This window comes from Mastigoproctus giganteus, chromosome 10, assembly GCF_048544385.1.
Source record: "Mastigoproctus giganteus isolate SK-2022 chromosome 10, ASM4854438v1, whole genome shotgun sequence".
NCBI lineage: Eukaryota > Metazoa > Arthropoda > Arachnida > Uropygi > Thelyphonidae > Mastigoproctus > Mastigoproctus giganteus.
This window is the reverse complement of record NC_143584.1, coordinates 176251769-176269233: the sequence shown is the minus strand read 5'-3', so window position 1 is coordinate 176269233 and position 17465 is coordinate 176251769. Positions and strand designations below refer to the sequence as shown.

General features: G+C 37.6%; 1 protein-coding gene across 1 annotated transcript in view; it reads right to left on the bottom strand.

Moving 5' to 3' along the window:
• The window catches only part of Nmt (N-myristoyl transferase), a 128084-nt gene that overhangs the window by 13292 nt on the left and 97327 nt on the right, over positions 1-17465 (bottom strand). The window contains exons 8-9 of the mRNA XM_090383529.1: positions 8506-8614; positions 2445-2516 (exon numbers count right to left, since the gene is read on the bottom strand). Of these exons, the coding sequence (XP_090239655.1) occupies positions 2445-2516; positions 8506-8614 (181 nt within the window). The remainder of the gene's footprint in view (positions 1-2444; positions 2517-8505; positions 8615-17465) is intronic.

Below are 17465 nucleotides of genomic sequence, written 5' to 3'. Positions count from 1 at the left end.
TGAACGAACAGAGGGGTGAAGTGGAAGTGGGGTTTTTTTTTTTTTTTTGGCTGATGCTGCATAAGCTTGCTTTCTTGCATCAAATGCCTCTACTAATGCTAATATGCAACTTATACCATTATCTGGGATTGTATCAAACCTTTCATGGTTAGTATGGTAAGCAACATATTATCAATGCAACCCAACTAGGTCAACAAATCATATAGCAAAAGACTGCAGAAACATTTACAATGTATACATTTGTCATTTGCGTGAACTTTGCCAAACAGCCACCTGGGCTCTTGCCCATATGCCATTGATGCTCAGCTACATCATAACCTTTAACGGTTAGTTTAGATTCAAACAAATAAAACATAATGATTTAGGAAGCAACGGCCTTTGGCCTTGCAATGGAGATTGTGTCTCTGCCCCACTATGAGTTACTGTCCCTACCACCACAAGGTACACAAGGTCAAGGTGTGTTTGACTTTTACTGTCCAACTTCAAACTCACAGAACCAACTTTTCATCTTCCTCGTTTATTTATTCAACTGCCATTTTCTGGAACAACCTTCCTTCTTATGTATTTCCTGAAAATTACAGTCTACAGAAGTTCAAGTCTAATGTCAACAAATATCTTTTCTCGTCTTCTCAACCTCCAAACCAAGCATGGTACTAAGTACTATAGGTTCTAATACCTCTGGTGTTTGGGGTTTTCATAAAAAAAAAAAAAAAACTAATGTTAAGGATAACAGGAAAGGATTTGCTTTAGTAAAGGTTACTACCATAGTTGTAAACAATTTTTAAATTACCTTCAGTGAAACAAACTGTATGATGTATACCAACTGTAAATTTTAAATGGGGAACATTCGGTGAATGTAATTATAGAAGCTACTATGCTTTTATATTAACTAAGAGATACTGTTTTAGGCCTACACCTAAATGGAGGTCAGATGAATTTATGAGATGTAGCAGAGAAGAAAAATACGTGATGCACAAACTATGAGGAAATACATAAAGGAAATACAGTAAGCATAAGCTAGTGTGCATTAAAGTCACAAAGGAGTTTAGGCAAGCTAAGGTAGATTGTGAGAAGTGTTTGACTAAGAATGCAAAGAAAAGTAGCAAAAGCTTCTTTACTTATGTAAACACTAGAAAATAAGTGCTGAAACCACACTGGCCAACTAAATACAAATGGCTAAATGATGATGATGACCTTGTTGTGGTTGCTATGAGCTAAGTATATATTTTGTATCTAGATTCACCTGAGAATGTTTTAGGATTGGAATACCAGAATTAGGCCAATTTATAACTGAGAGCTAAACGATTTTGTGATAATTGAGAAGATAGTGGAAGAGAAATTGTTGAAGCTAAAAGTAAATAAGGCAGTTGGGGTGATGTAATATACCCAATTATATTAATATAAGCAGCAAACTCTTGGCCATAATTATGAGCATTCTTTGATTGCAGTTGTGCAAATGCTCTCAAATTCATGAAAGTGGGATGATATGGTAAAGCGAAAAATTACAGAGCTGTAAGCTTGACTTCTTTTCCAGGGAAAATAATAACCAGTTATTAAAGAAGTAATGCAGACCCATCTATACAGGAATGCAGTTATACAGCAATCACAACATGGATTTGTTAAGGGGCAATGGCCAATATGACTGGAAATTATGTGATGCAGTAACAAAGGAACTTAAAATCAAATTCTGTCATCATATAATTTGATTTCAAAAAAGGCTTTCACTACTGTTCCTCATTAAAGATTGCTGTACAAGTAAGAGCAGTTGGCATTAGGGTCAAGTTACTGCTGTGGACAAAGACATGGTTATCAATTGGCACTGCTCTCCTTGGACTAATGTTATTATTGGAGTCCCCCAGGGTTCAGTGTTTTCAATATCCATTAATGATACTGATGAAGGGAAATCAAGCTTAATGTCTAAATCTGCAGATGATACAAAGGTTGGCAGGGTGGGTAATGAAAGTAATCAAGGTATGATACTGTAACAAGAGGTAGAAAACTTATGCAGATAGGCTGAGAAGTGTCAATTGAAGTATGACACTGATAAATGCAAGGTACTGCATGTGGGTTACAGCAATTCCAGAACAGCATACCAACTGTGCAGTACCACAGTCAAGGTAATAGAGAACAAAAAAGACATGGGGCTTGTTTGTTCTCTGTATAATTAACTGTCTCTTGGAGTCACCATCCAAAATCTAACAACATGCTCATGTGAATTCATGACAGCATAATAATAAATTTCTAAGGTAGGGTTCAGTTCACCAATCTGTAGCTTAAATTGATGACAATTTAAACACATTTAATTCTACTGTATAGGTAAACTTTTTTTTAAAGGTAAACTGATTTGAACTGTGGTATAACAAAAATTATTTCTAGATTGTACTATAGTAGTAATTATTTACAATATAGACTTTAAAATCCAAAATAAAATAAAAGACACTTACAGCACACAACAGTTCATATGCTTTAAAAATGTCGCCTTCCCTCAATATACGAAATCCTTCTGTTTTCGCAGTCTGCAAGATAATTTAAATATAGAGAAAAAAAACAGACATATATATCTAGTAAACTAGTATATCTGGTATATTTATTAAACATCAGTATATATATATATATATATATATATGTATGTATGTATGTATGCATGCATGCATGCACACTGGTGTTCAAAGAAAGTGCATCACCTAGGAATTTCACATTTCTAACCTTTTTTGTGATGGTATGTTCATATTATTTATGACTAGCATCACAAATAGAAATATAAACAAAAGATATTTTTTAATAGTTAAGGCAAAACTAAGTAATATCTGACAGGTGCTCTCAAAATATTCCAAAATGAGCATTTGCAACCTTTACACAACAGTTTTGGTAAACACGACAATTATGGCTGAAATGTTATCAGAAGCCCTCAATTTGCTTCAGTTTATCATTTTAAATGGAAAACAAAATGAAAAGTTCACCAGGTGCAAACTAATATTTAGTTGAACCGCATCTGGCCCTGATGACAGCAGCACACCGTCGAGGAATTGACAAGATCAATTTCTGAAGATAATCAACTGATAGTTCGTGGTTCCAAACGTAAATTACGGCTTCCTGAAGTTCAGGAAGGGTCTTTAGTTTCTTTCTGGCAACTGCAGATTCCATATGATGCCAACAGTTCTCTATAGGATTCAGGTCCGGGCTGTTTCCTGGCCATTCTTCCAACCATTTTTTCACCTGTAACAAGTGTAAACACATTACTGTCAAACCTCTAATGCAGAAATGATGCTAAAGTAACTACAGAAGTGTCTACTTACACTTTTTGCCCAATGACAAGGACCAGAATCATCCTGAAAGATGCAGTTACTTGGCAGGTTGAAATGGTCTCTAATGGTTAGCAGCAATTTGCCTTCCAATATAGCCAGGTATCCATTAGCATTTACGGAACCTTTTATAAACTGCAGGTGACCTACTCCGCGATACGAAATGCACCCCCATATCATTTGGCTGGTAGGGAATTTCACTGTAGACACCATACAATCTGGATGGTATTCTTCACCATGTCTACGGTGAATGTTTGTCTCCCATCAGAGCCATGTAGGTTGAATTTCTTCTCATTCGAGAAAATAACTGACTTCCACTGCTTGGAGGTCCATTTGACATGCTCCTTACACCAAATTAATTGGGCCTTTTTCATTTTTTTGTGTGAGGAGGGGCTGCTTCTTAGGACGACGGGTTACAAGTCCATTTTTGAAGAGGCGTCTTCTGACTGACCGTGATACGAAATGCACCCCCATATCATTTGGCTGGTAGGTAATTTCACTGCAGACACCATACAGTCTGGAATTTCTGATAATCTTCACCACGTCTTCTGATAATCTTCTGTGAATCGTTTGTCTCCCATCAGAGCCATGCAGGTTGAATTTCTTCTCATCATAGAAAATAATTGACTTCCACTGCTCGGGGGGGGGGTCCATTTGACATGTGCCTTACACCAAATTAATCGGGCCTTTTTCATTTTTTGTGTGAGGAGGGGCTTCTTCTTAGGACGATGGGCTACAAGTCCATTTTTGAAGAGGCATCTTCTGACTGTTACTGCACTTGCTACCACTCCTGTATATTCTTCCCATTCTCTTTTCAGCTCAGACGAAGTAGCTTTACGGTTTTTAAGGCATAAGCTCTTCAAAACGTGGTCCTATTTTGGCGTAGTGACTCGTTTGCATCCGGTTCCTTTTTTCCTATCAGCAGAACCAATATTCTTGAGTTTGGAAAGAAATCTACTCACTGTCGACTGATTACAAGACACTCTATAAGCAATATGACCGAAAGAACATCCTTCCTCACGTAAAGCAACAAAAGCACTCTTTCTTCATGGTGTCAACTGCACATAACTCCCATCCTGACACAAGCAAGGATTGACTGCAACTCTTGCAGAGCATGCTTATACGGCTGAAAGTAATGGCTGAGGCAATATTACGTCGTCACCTACGCGTGTCAATCTTATCTGACGCAATCTGCAAGAAATATTGCCATATACTTATGTTATTCGGACAATTACAATTTTAAGAGGTGATGCACTTTCTTTGAACACCAGTGTGTGTGTGTGTGTGTGTGTGTGTGTGTGTGTGTGTGTGTGTGTGTGTATACACTGATGTTTACTAAATCTGGGTTCACAGCTCATACAAAATACAAATTACAAGAACTAAACCCAACCAGCAAGATTTTGCTATGAACACAATAATAATCTAACAAAAACAACTAGGGTATGACAGTAGGTATTTACTGGCCTAGCGGGAGAGGAAAGGAAATTGCCATTATTCAAGCAAAATCCAAATAGTTGCAAAAATGGTGGCAGGGCACCTCACAGGTTCTTGCAACTAATTTCTGTGAAAACCATAAGAAAATCACTTCAAAATTATTAATTATTGCAATAAAAGTTTGACTGTATTTAGGAAGGTAGAAAAAAACTTCAGATTTTTAATGATTAATGACTAACATCATTTTCAAGAAGCACCTGTTCCTGTAGGTTCCTGCCACTGCAGCTGGGTTAATGACAATAAAAATTTGCATTTATATCAATTCAAAATTGCATTCTTTTTTGGCTAGCACCTTTACTGAATATAGCTAACCTCTAAACACATCTTACACAAGATTATATGGACCTATTGCTAAGACTCACAGGACACAGTTCTTGATAATGCCATCTGTATATCAACCAGTATTCAGAGACTGTGCATGAAGGATTAATCGAAGCATTTAACCAACTATTAGCAGAGCGAACACAGAAAAACTCATTGATGGATGGTCCACATAAAGATGACTGAACTGGTTTCCTCTCCACAAAATGAAAGTTTCGAAAGTTAAAAGTAGGAATCTTTATAGTGAATGGCATAAAGCCAGCAATTTAAAGTCAAAATGTGTTAAATAATGCATCATCAAGTTCACTAACAAAAAGCAGCCTAATAAGATATTAATGCTCCTTGACAATGCTCCCAGTCATCCTAAATATCTAGATGATGTGCACGGCAATGTCAAGGTGGTATACTTCCCTCCAAATGCAATGGCTTTGATTCAACCAAGGCCTCCACTTCATCAAAGCAAAGGTTCGTACCATTTTTGAGGATCTTAAGAAGAGCGATGATACTGAAACCACCTTTATTGGAAGTCATGGTTGGTTTGACAGGTTCTGTAAGAGAAGCAGATATCATAACATTGCCATAAGTAGTGAAGCAGTGGTGAAAAATTCAAGAGCAAATTGGATGAGATTATAAGAAGTGGCGGTTATTTGACGCAACAAATATTTAATGTGGATGAGACTAGCCTTTCTTGGAAAAAAAATGTCTAGTAGGACACATATTTCTATTGAAGAAAAGTTAATGTCCGGGTTTAATACTGCCAAATACAGGGTAATGCTCTTAGTGGGGAGGAGCATAGTGGGTTATAAACTTAAACCTTTAGTGATTTTTCACTCAGAACACCCGCAGGCTTTTAAAAGCATTGACAAGAAATCACCTCCTGTACACTTCAGGGATAACTCAAAGGTTTCTAAACGTGTTTGTCCCTGAAGCTGAAAAATATTGTTTACAAATGTCAATGTGTGTGTGTGTGTGTGTGTGTGTGTGTGTGTGTGTGTGTGTGTGTTATGGGGGTTTAATGGTACACAAGCTGCTATAGTGCACCTACAAATGTCAGTGCCTTTTAAGATATTAATGCTCCTTGACAACGCTCCTGGTCATCCTAAATATCTAAATGATCTGCATGACGAGTTATACTTCCCTCCAAAGGGCTTTAATTCAACCAATGGATCAGGGAGTTATCCAGACATTCAAAGCTTATTACATACAGGCAACGTTTTCTGAGAATGTAAATGCAACAGAGAAAGGGCATATGGATTTGCAACAATTTTGGAAGACATTTAACATCTTTGATGGAATACGCAACGTTTCAACAGCCTGGAATGATGTGACAACTAGTATGAGTGGAGTTTGAAAAAAAAAACTTCTAAAACATTCCGAGCTTAACAATGAAGGCTTCAACAAAGATGAGCTGATGTCTTCAGATGTGTATAGACCAAAGAAATTATAAAACTAGCCCAGGAGTTGCAGCTGGTCCTGGAGAACGAAGATGTAGAGCTTGTGGATGAACGAGGTGAAGATTTAACAATAGAAGACCTAGACCAGTTGAACGTGCAAAGGGTTGAGGAGCAAGGGAGGGCCGAATCTGTTGAGGAATCAGAGCAACCCAAGAAGCAGTTCAAATTAAAGGAAATGGCAGAAGTGTTTCGCAAAATTCAGGAAGGCCTATGTTATGGAATGAATGAAAACACTGAACATTACTTGAAAATAGAAAGAAAAGTTCAAGATTGCTTACCGGCTTATCGTGAAATTTATGAAGAGAAAAAAAAAGCATGCAAAACTCAGCTTACAATGCCCTGTGATTAATGTGTCTTATTAATGCTTTAGCTTTGTTTTAAGTTACCTTTGGTTCATCACCTGACGAGCCAAAACTTTGATTCATTGTGTGGTTTAGACCAATTTTCTTAAATATGTACACTTTGGTTTTGATTCCCTTAGTAGCCCTTATAAAGCCTACACGGCATATGAAATACATATGAGTTTTTAATGTACAACAGCATGCGTTTTTTTTTCCCCCTTTTATGTTTTCTTTTCTTACGTCCCACTCATGCTAGTTCACTGCTGTCACCTGATAAAGTTTTTAATTGTTATGGTATATAGCTATTTTTCTTGATTCTTCTGAAGATATTATGTGGTTTTAGTAATTTTGGCATATCAGAGATATAGTAGCAATATTTTTAGTCATTCCCGAGTTACATAAAAATCAACTTATGTAAGAAGTCCTGGAATGCATCTCTTACATATGTAGGGATTTCAGGAAGGCTTTTGATACTGCTGCACATAAAAGACTGCTGTACAAACTGGAGCAATGTGGCATTAAGGACAAGTTATTGCTATGGATAAAGGGATGGTTAAATGGATGAAGACAGAGAGTAGTTATTAATGGGCACTGCCCTTCATGGACTAATGTTATTAGTAGAGTTCCCCAGGGCTCAGTGCTGCTTTGTTGCTTTGTCCATTGTTGCTCTCAGCATTTATCAATGATATTGATAATGACAGCCATCATGATGAGCTACTGCAACAATATCTAAGAAAATTGGATTGATGGGCTGAGAAATGGCAGTGCAGTAACCCCAGAGTAACTTTTCAACTGTGGTACTACCTACACTCATGGTAGTGGAGAAAAAAAAGACCTGGGGGTAATTGTGCAGTCAGACATGAAATTCTCTGAGCAGTGCAAACATGCTGCTGCAGGACAGCTCATGGTTTCTTGTCATACAGAAACTTTGCTAGCAGGGATAAGGGCAGGTGATTATTCCTTTGTATAAGGCCACGTCTTGAGTACTGTATACAGGTTTGGAGGCCTCACTTTAGGAAGGACGTAGATCTGCTGGAAAGGGCGCAGAGAAGAGCAACCAGATTGGTGAAGGGATCAACATGGTACTCTTATCAAGAAGAGCTTCAGTTCTGCAGACTGCAGCTTCTGGAGACCAGGCACTTGTGAGATAATCTAATTAAGGCGTTTAAAGCCTTGAATGGGTTCAATAAATTCAAGGGAGAACTAGACAAATTCTTGGAGGATACGGATGGCTGAACTGTATTTGTTTTTTTTTGGCTGATGCTATAGAAGCTTGCTTTCTTAGTAGCAATGGCAAATGATGCCATTACTACTACTACTAATTATATCTATGAAAACATAAGAAAAAACAAGTAAATTACACTGCTTTTAAAAAGGATAAAACAGCTTTTTATTATTTTTTTTTTGAAATATTTGAAGCATGCAGATATTTTAAAACAAAATAAAAATTAGAAATGCCTTGCCTTTTCAGTATGTTTCCTGGTTTACAAATTAAAGATTTGAAGACAAAATTCCACAAAACAAACACTGGGTGTTATTAATATTTTAAATTTAAGGACCTAATTTATGTACAGTAAGTCATGTGAGGCTCACCTCAGGTAACTTGTACAACTTTAAAGTCCTCTGCATTGTCATATTCCTACTCAGATGCGAAAACTTTACTTCTATCAGCTTCCGAGGATTTAAAGAACGATGCCAGTACCTAAACAATGAGTAATTTTGTTCATATTATTGTCTGATATATTATCTATATTAATAAGATCTAATTTTTAAGTGGAGGATTGTATTAATACTAAACAGCTTTGGATATAAACCTATTAATGTGAATCAAGTAATACACAAGTTAGTATTAATCTGTAAATTTAATTATATTACTAGAAAATCCAGCCTGAAATGCAGGAAAATAGCAGCTGCTACAAGATAAGCTGAGGTGAAAATCAAACTCTTTTCCTTTCGTAAAACAAATAGTATACAACAGGGTAATTCAAAATTTGTGCAGTCCAAATATCAGAAATTAATTAATTTATTAATTAATTTGCTACTGTATTATGTAATTAAGTAATCATAATAGCTATAATGATGAATAATTAAAATAAATTCCCGACATACATTAGCATTAGTTGAGGCATATGATGCAAGAAAGCAAACTTATACAGCATCAGTCAAAAAAAAAAAAAAAAACAACCTTCCCATTTCACCCATCTGGTGACTCCAAATGTTTGTCTAGTTCAGCCTTAAATTTATTTAAGGCTATCAACTTCCACAACGACAGATAGAAGTCTGTTCCAGCAATCAACTACCTGCTGGCTAAAGGCAAACTTCCACACCTCAATTTGGATCTATGCCCCCTCACGTTTTTAATCTGAGCAAGCGGAAATATCCTGTCAACAATGAGCCTGCTCAAACCATTCAAGGCCTTATACACCTCAATCAGATCACCTCGCAGGTGCTTAGTCACTACTCAGCCCATCTGCCTCACTTTTCTAGATCCTGTTGCAGTAGCATACTGTCATTACTAAGCCTGCCAACCTTTACATCATCTGCAAACTTCGACATTAAGCCTGATATAAATTCATCGATATCATTAATAAATACCCAAAACAACAATGCATCCAGCACCAAACCCTGGGGACTCCACTAATAACATTAGTCCACTTAGATTAGTGTCCATTTATTACCACTCTCTGTCATGACCCCCAACCACCCCTTTATCCATTGCAGCAACTTGCCCTTAATGCCATACCGCTCCAATTTGTAAAGAAGTCTTTCATGTTCAACAGTGTCAAAAGCTTTCCTGAAATCCAAGTATATGATATCAAAATTATTTTTTGCATCCAGTTCCTTTATAACCACATTGTAGTACCCAATCAAATTAGCATTAGCATTAGTAGAGGCATATGATGCAAGAAATCAAGCTTATGCAGCATCAGCCAAAAAAAAAAAAAAAAAAAAAAAAACACTTCCACTTCACCCCTCCATTCATTCGAAATACCTGTCCAGCTGAGCCTTAAATTTATTTAGGCTATCAACTTCCACAACAAGGGATGGAAGTCTGTTCCACCAACCAACTACCCGCTGGCTAAAGGCAAATTTCCACACATCTATCCTACATCTATCTTTCCTCAATTTGAATTTATGCCCTCTCAGGTGATTATTCCGAGCAAGAGAAAGAATCCCATCAGCATTGAGCATGCTCAAACCATTCAAGGCTTTATACACCTCTATCAGATCACCTCGCCGGTGCTTAGTCTCCAGAAACTGTAATTTGCAAAACTTAAGCCTTTCTTCGTAAGAGCAACCCTTTGTTCCATTCATTAATCTTGTTGCCCTTCTTTGTACTCGTTCCAGGCTCTACATCCTTCTTGAAATGAGGCCTCCAGACCTGTATACGGTACTCAGAGTGTGGCCTGACCATTGCCTTATACAAGGGAATAATCACCTCCTTATCCCTGCTAGAAAAATTCCTGTATATCATTGACAAGACACCATAAGCTACCCTTGCAGCCCGTCTGCACTGCTCAGAAAAATTCATATCTGCCTGCACAATTACCCCCAGGTCCTTTTCGTTCTCTACCACTCTCAGTGTAGTACCACAGAGTTGATACATTGCTCTGGGGTTGCTGTTTCCCATATGTAGTACTTTACATTTGTTAATGTTAAACTTCATTTGCCACCTCTCAGCCCATCTGCTCAACCTTTCCAGATCCTGTTGCAGCAGCATAGCGTCAGTAGTGTCCTTAACAACCCTGCCAACCTTTCTATAGTCTACAAACTTGGACATTAAGCTTGATATACCATCATCAATATTATTTATAAATACAGAAAACAATAATGGAATAATGGACCCAACACTGAACCCCGAAGGACTCCACTAATAACATTAGTCCACGATAAGCAGTGTCCATTGATTACCACTCTGTCTTCTCCCCCTCAACCACCCCTTTCAGACAAGAGTTCCCCTTAACAAACCCATGCAGTGTCTGAACTATTACTGCAGTCTTGTCTTGGTGATCCTGTATCAGCTCTAACCAGTGACTCCATTATTCTCCTGGAACAGAAGTTAAACTAACAGGTCTATAATTATTTGTCACCCATTGCACACCCTCTCTGAATTGGGGATACATTTGCAAATCTCCAGTCCATTGGGACCTCTCCCTTGACTCTAATGATGCTCTCATAATTATGGTTAAGGTTTTGCTTACTTTCCTTGCTGCCTCCTTCAAAATAACTGGATAGCTTCCATCTGACTCAGGTGCCTTTTTTATGTTTAACTTCAACAATTTCTCCTCCACTTTGCTCTTATTTATTAACAAATCACTTAGCTCCCTGTTAGAGTTTGATAAACTTCTGGCACTCCCCTCCTTGAATAACTCCTCATGTGTGAATATAGATGCAAAATACTCATTCAGTTAATCAACTACTTGAGCAAGATCATCAATGGTCGAATCATCTATGGTACTATTTTTTTTTTTTTATGAAAACCCCAAACACAAACGGTATTAGAACCTATAGTACTTAGTACCGTGCTTGGGTTGTAGGTTGAGAAGATGAAAGAAGATATTTGTTGAGATTAGACTTGAACTTCTGTAGACTGTAATTTTCAAGAAATATGTATGAAGCAAGGTTGTTCCAGAAAACGGCAGATGAATAAATAAACGAGGAAGATGAAAAGTTGGTTCTGTGAGTTTGAACTTGGACAGTAAATGGATGATGGATTGTGGCAGCATGGGTTCGGACTGTTTTGAAAGAGAGAGCTGGAATTATAGAAGCCAATTCAGAAGAACAGTGCCCATGGAAGTATCTGTAGAAAAAGCATGCAGCAGAAACTACATTTATGAGACACTGAGTGGAGAGACTCTGTTAGAGAGGAGTCATTAATTAACCTAACTGCCCTCCTCTGAATGGAAACTATAAGCCTGAGGGAGGTTTTGGGGGCACCACCCTAGATGTGGGTACAATATTCCATGGTAGGGAGAATTTGCGATTTGTAAGGAGTGAACAGCTGTTTGGAAGAAAAGTAATGCCGAGAACGAAAGAGAAAACCAAGTTTTTAAATGCAGAGGAAGCAATATTTGTAATGTGCTTGTGCCAAGAGAGATAAGAAGTCAGGGTAATCCCCAAAAGAGATATATCATTTTGCCTAAAAATCGGAGTGTCACAAAAAGATAAGCATAGGAGCAGAAGAATCCTATTTGCGAGATAAGACAAGACTGAGTTTTAGAAGGATTGACATCAACTAAGTTGTCTTTGCCCCACTAGAGAATTACCTGGAGATCGGCATATAAGATATTGGAAGTGGATATTCGAGAAGTTGAAGCTGATTGAGCAGGGCAAGGTTTCTCTAATTGGAACGGGGAATGCAATGTGCTTATCATCGGTAAAACTATAGATAGCATTTCCAGTCAATAAAAGAAGGTCATTAATATACAAGAGGAAAAAAGTGGGGGAAAGTACTGAACCTTGGGGTACACCAGCATTAGTGGAGAAGTGAGAAGACAGAGAGCCATCTACCATCACCCTCAATGAGCGATCAGAGAAAAAACTGGATAATCAATTACAAAAAACAGTTGGCAAACCATAAGATGGAAGCTTGTTTAGAAGACCTTTATGCCAAACACAATCAAAAGCCTTTGAGATATCAAGAGCAACTGCTTGTGTGTCAGCAAACTTTTCCATTGAATTTGTCCATAAATGAGTAACATTAGCCAGAATATCACCAGTGAATCGACACTTACGGAATCCATAATGACGATTGTTGATCAGACTGAAGGTTTCTAGGTAGTTTAAGAGTTGCAGTTAATTGATTTCTCCATTACTTTAGAAACAATAGAAGTAATTGCAATAGGACGATAATTGGATGGAGGGATCTGTTACCCTTTTTAGGAACTGGCTGGATATGAGCAAATTTCCAAGCAGAAGGAAAAACACCTTTGGAATAAGAAAGCGAAAAAATGCAGCAAAGAACAGGAGTAAGTTCAGGAGCACAGGTTTTGAGAACAAGTGGAGAAATACCATCAGGACCTGGAGCTTTCTTAGCATCAAGATTCGTCAAAATCCTGCTGACATCCTTTTGACAGAAGACCACAGGAGGCATTGAACGAAGCGTGTTGGGAATGCTGGAAGGTGTTTTACCAAGATCATTAATTCACGAGTTGGAAGAAAAATGCGATGCTAGCAGGTCACCTTTTTCCTTGGCTGACGTGACAACAGAACCATCTGGTTTTAACAGAGATGGGCAAAAGTTGCGGCCAATAGCTTTGGCAAGAGACCAGAATGCTCGTCTACCATTAGGGTAAGATGCAAGTTTTCTACTCTTAGTCTGTTCAAAATCTAGTTTGGACTGATTAATAACTGCTTTACAATTGTTGCGAGCTTTGGTGTAGGCAGAAAATGAAATTGAAGAATTGGAAACAAGCCAATTACGATATGCAATGTTCTTCTCTTGAACAGCCTTAGCACATTTATTGGAAAACCAAGGTTTAGATAAAGGACGAGATTTTAAAGTGGAGTGTGGAATAAAGGATTCCATTCCTACAAGAATAATTTCACTAACACAATGTGAGCAAACGTTGACATCAGAAGTTGTAAAACAGTAATCCGACCAAGGAAAAGAAGAAAAGAAATCTCGCAGGTCATCCCATTTTGCATTCTTGTAATGCCAAACAATACGAGGTTGGGAATAGCCATGAGACAATGGATCCATTGGAGAAGAGACAATCACCAAATTGTGATCTGAGGTGCTTAAAGGACCACTCACTTAGACTGTGTACTTAGAAGGGTTGTTTGTGAGAAAAAGATCAAGCATGTTGGCTGTATGGTTAGATTGTTTGGTATCCTTGTAGGTAAATGAACAATCTGTGCAAGGTCATTAGTAATTGCAAAAGCCTCAGCATCTCGACCAGCTGGGTCAGTGTGACTAGAAAACGGAAGCCAGCTGGAGTTGTGAATATTAAAATCACCAAGGAAAATTACCTCACTGTTAGGAAAGTTGGACTGGAGAAAGTCAAGTTGCAAAGAGAGGAAGTCAAAGAGCTCCAAGTGATTAGCGGAGTTGGGAGAACGGTGGAGAAACAGATGAATTTGACACAATGAGGTAGAGAGATTTTAAGCCAGAGAAGATCGAAAAGAGGAGATTCCAAATTACCAAGTCTCTGACAGGGAATATCGGAACAGACATATGCACAAGTACCACTTTTGAGGCAAAAGGAATCATACAGTAAATAATTTGGGCAACTGCAATGAGCAGTAGTTGAATCAACTGATAACCGAGATTCTCTCAGAAAAAGTACATGGGGTATGGCAGACTGCAAGTGGAAATGGATGCCGTTGAGATTAGAACTGAGAACATGTATATTTGTGAAATGAACTAGGAAGTGTTCTAGCTTGCTGTACATGCAAGTATACATGCACCTGTTCTTACTCTTAGTTACCCTAACACAGCCGATGTATTTACTTGTTCCATGATGACTCCTAGCAGCTCTTGAAATCCCCAGCAAATTGCTCTCTAGGCTGCTGCTCATTACAATAGAAGCAGTGCAAGAATCACTTTCGCCTTTGCCTGTGGCTACTGTTAATCTGTTTGTCTGTGAATTCCCCAAGCTAGCAGTTTTCCGACCCACCTAACACTGCCTTGATAGCATAAGCAAATATTCTTGCATCCTTATTTAAGTGTATCCCATCCCTGCAGAAGCAGTATCTCCTGTTAGCAGGCACAGACCAAGCTGAAAAAAATTCTACCCCGTGAGCCTTGCACAATCTTTCCAGGGCCGAATCAATTGACAAGGCTCTCATCACATACTTTCTCCTATCGTGTCTAGGCAGAATTGTAGGCACTTTCAAATTTAATCCTCACTTGCGACTTTTTTTCAGCATTGACCTGTACTTATTAAGTAAATCTGCAGATCTCTTACTCTTAAGGTAATTTAGTGCCAATGTGCACAACAATATCACCTTTTGTGCCCTTAAAGGATGATATCTGCTCTACAACGTCATAAACCTTCATAAACCCCTGGCAGACACACCCTGGTCCTGCTCCACCTATCCTCTCTACATAATATATTCCCTGTCTCTCTGACAATAGAGTCACCAATGATAACTTCCTGTGGGATCAGTGCATTCTGCCTTGGAGATTGCCGTTGTGTTGCCTGATATACAGGTGCGAGCTCTGGTGTTGTGTTGGGCAGCTCAGAGCTTGATGGGCCCCTCATATTAATTTCTTCAAGAGCATCTACCCTACACCTAAAGTTCTCATAGATGCCCATCAGAATGCTGAGTTGGTGCCTAATTTCTTAATAGTTTCTACACTTAGCACACACAGACATCCTTGGCTAGATCATGTCCTGTTCTAGAATGGTCTGCAAACATTTCATTTTTTTAGTAAGAGATACGTTCCAGGACTTCTTACGTAACTCTGGAATGACTAATAAAATATAGCTACTATATCTCTGATATGCCAAAATTACAAAAAACACATAATATCCTCAGAAGAATGAAAGAAAATAGTTATATTTTTTCAATTAATTAGTCATATAATTTTATATATATAGAAAAAGTTATATATTTTTTAAACTAGTTCAATTAAAAACTTTATCTGGAGACAGTGGTGAAGTAGATGGAGTGGCACATAAGAAAAGAAAATGCATGTTATTGTACTGTAAAAACTGACTGTACTGTATTGTATTGAGAGTGCTCTGATCGTGGAAGAGAACAGTTGGTGGATTTTTTGCTACTATAAAGGGTTAAGTATTTTAGATAGTTTTACCATATTCTTCGTTAATTAACATACTACATTGTGTTTTACAAAGATATTAAATAGGTTTAGTAGCGTTCGTTAGCTTCTTATTGTGAATTTAACTAGTAATTTTTGGAAGTTACGACTCCCGACGTTGGTGCCATTGTTGAACTAACCGCCATATTGTAATCGATATATCTCGAACTGATAGCGTAAGATATAAGGTAATACAAAGCACTGTATTAGGAATCTGTTAGCTTACTATAGTATTATCGATTAATCAAAAATATTTATTAATCTTATTAAATTGCATTGTTAATTAAACTGTATTTAAACAGAAATCATGACCCAGACTAGAGCTGCGAAGCAAAGATCACAGACTAGCGAGAGTGCTCTGACTCGGGGGAAAAACGAAGGGGCGATTCTCCAACGCATTACAGTCAAAAAATGTACGAAATGTGAAATGCTTGCTGAAATTTCTAAAACAGAACATGATCTAGACAAGAACAATGTCTTTGTATGTGCCAGATACCTAGAGTGTCAAGAAATTAGGTGCCAACTCAGCGTTCTGATGGGCTTCTATGAGAGCTTGAGGAGTAGGGTAAATGCCCTAGAACAGTGTTTCCCAACGTGGCTCCCACGCCCCACATGGGGGCAATTTGATTGTTCAGGGGGGCAATTCAAAAATTGCTCGTCTAGAGTTTAAAACAACCGCCTACTATGATTTAACTTGTACAAAAGAAGAATTGTTGGTATCTCAATTTTAAATAAGCATTCGTTAAATGTTGTACTTTCTATAGAGCTGCACTTGAAAGTTTGGAGTAATATCAACTACAGTTTGCTCGGAGAGTATTGCTTACTATGCCTAGTGAAGGAATAGTACATACTGTATTGGACGATTGCTTATGGCATATGCAATGTGCAAGCAAAGTGGTTGTCTACTGTAGCCTACCGCAAACTCAGCATGTTATATGAAATAGGTAATTCCTTTCATACAAACGCTCGTTTGGGCATCGTGACTGTACATTTGGATAGGTTTGACAATCTCAGATTAAAATAAAAATTACTTTGTCCACGCACAGAATTATTATTAATGAAGAACCGTGATATACAATGGTATGTATTTGTCATATATGTATTTCTGTGGTCTCAGTAAATAAGCAAATAAGTCCAAAAACTCGAATTTGCAGGAGAGGAAAAATAAACTTCACACTCTCATATAAACACGCATATATTCGAATATACAAATATTTATTACTCACGCTAAAACTACAATAACGAAGATAGCTGCGTGTCACATAATAGTAAATAATAAATACTTTATTATAGTGCACTTATCTCATTTTTGACAAATTAGACTTATCTGCTTGTTCACAGAGACCACAGATTTAATAGCCCGAATTCAGTAATTCGTGTGATTTATTCATTCAAAAAGCGTACTAATAATTACTTTTGATATATTAAAATAAAATTAAATTAACTTTAATGCATAGTTTATTTTTAGTTTTTGATTTATCTTATATTTATTTCTTTCAGTTGCGCAGTAAAATGAGTAGTGCAAGTAAAAAAAAAGTTCATCAGTATTCAGAGGAATACTTAAAATTTGGTTTCATACCCGCTATCCACGATCAAAGGTCACCTTTTTGTCTTTTATGCCAACAATGCTTGACCAACGAATCAATGAAGCGAGGTCGTCTTGAGGCGCATTTGAAGGCGAAACATAATGCTCATGTAAATTCAGATTTAGATTACTTTCAAACTTTAAAGAAGAATTTTGAAAAAAGAGCAACATTAAAGTCTCTGTTTATTGCTCATACTGCAA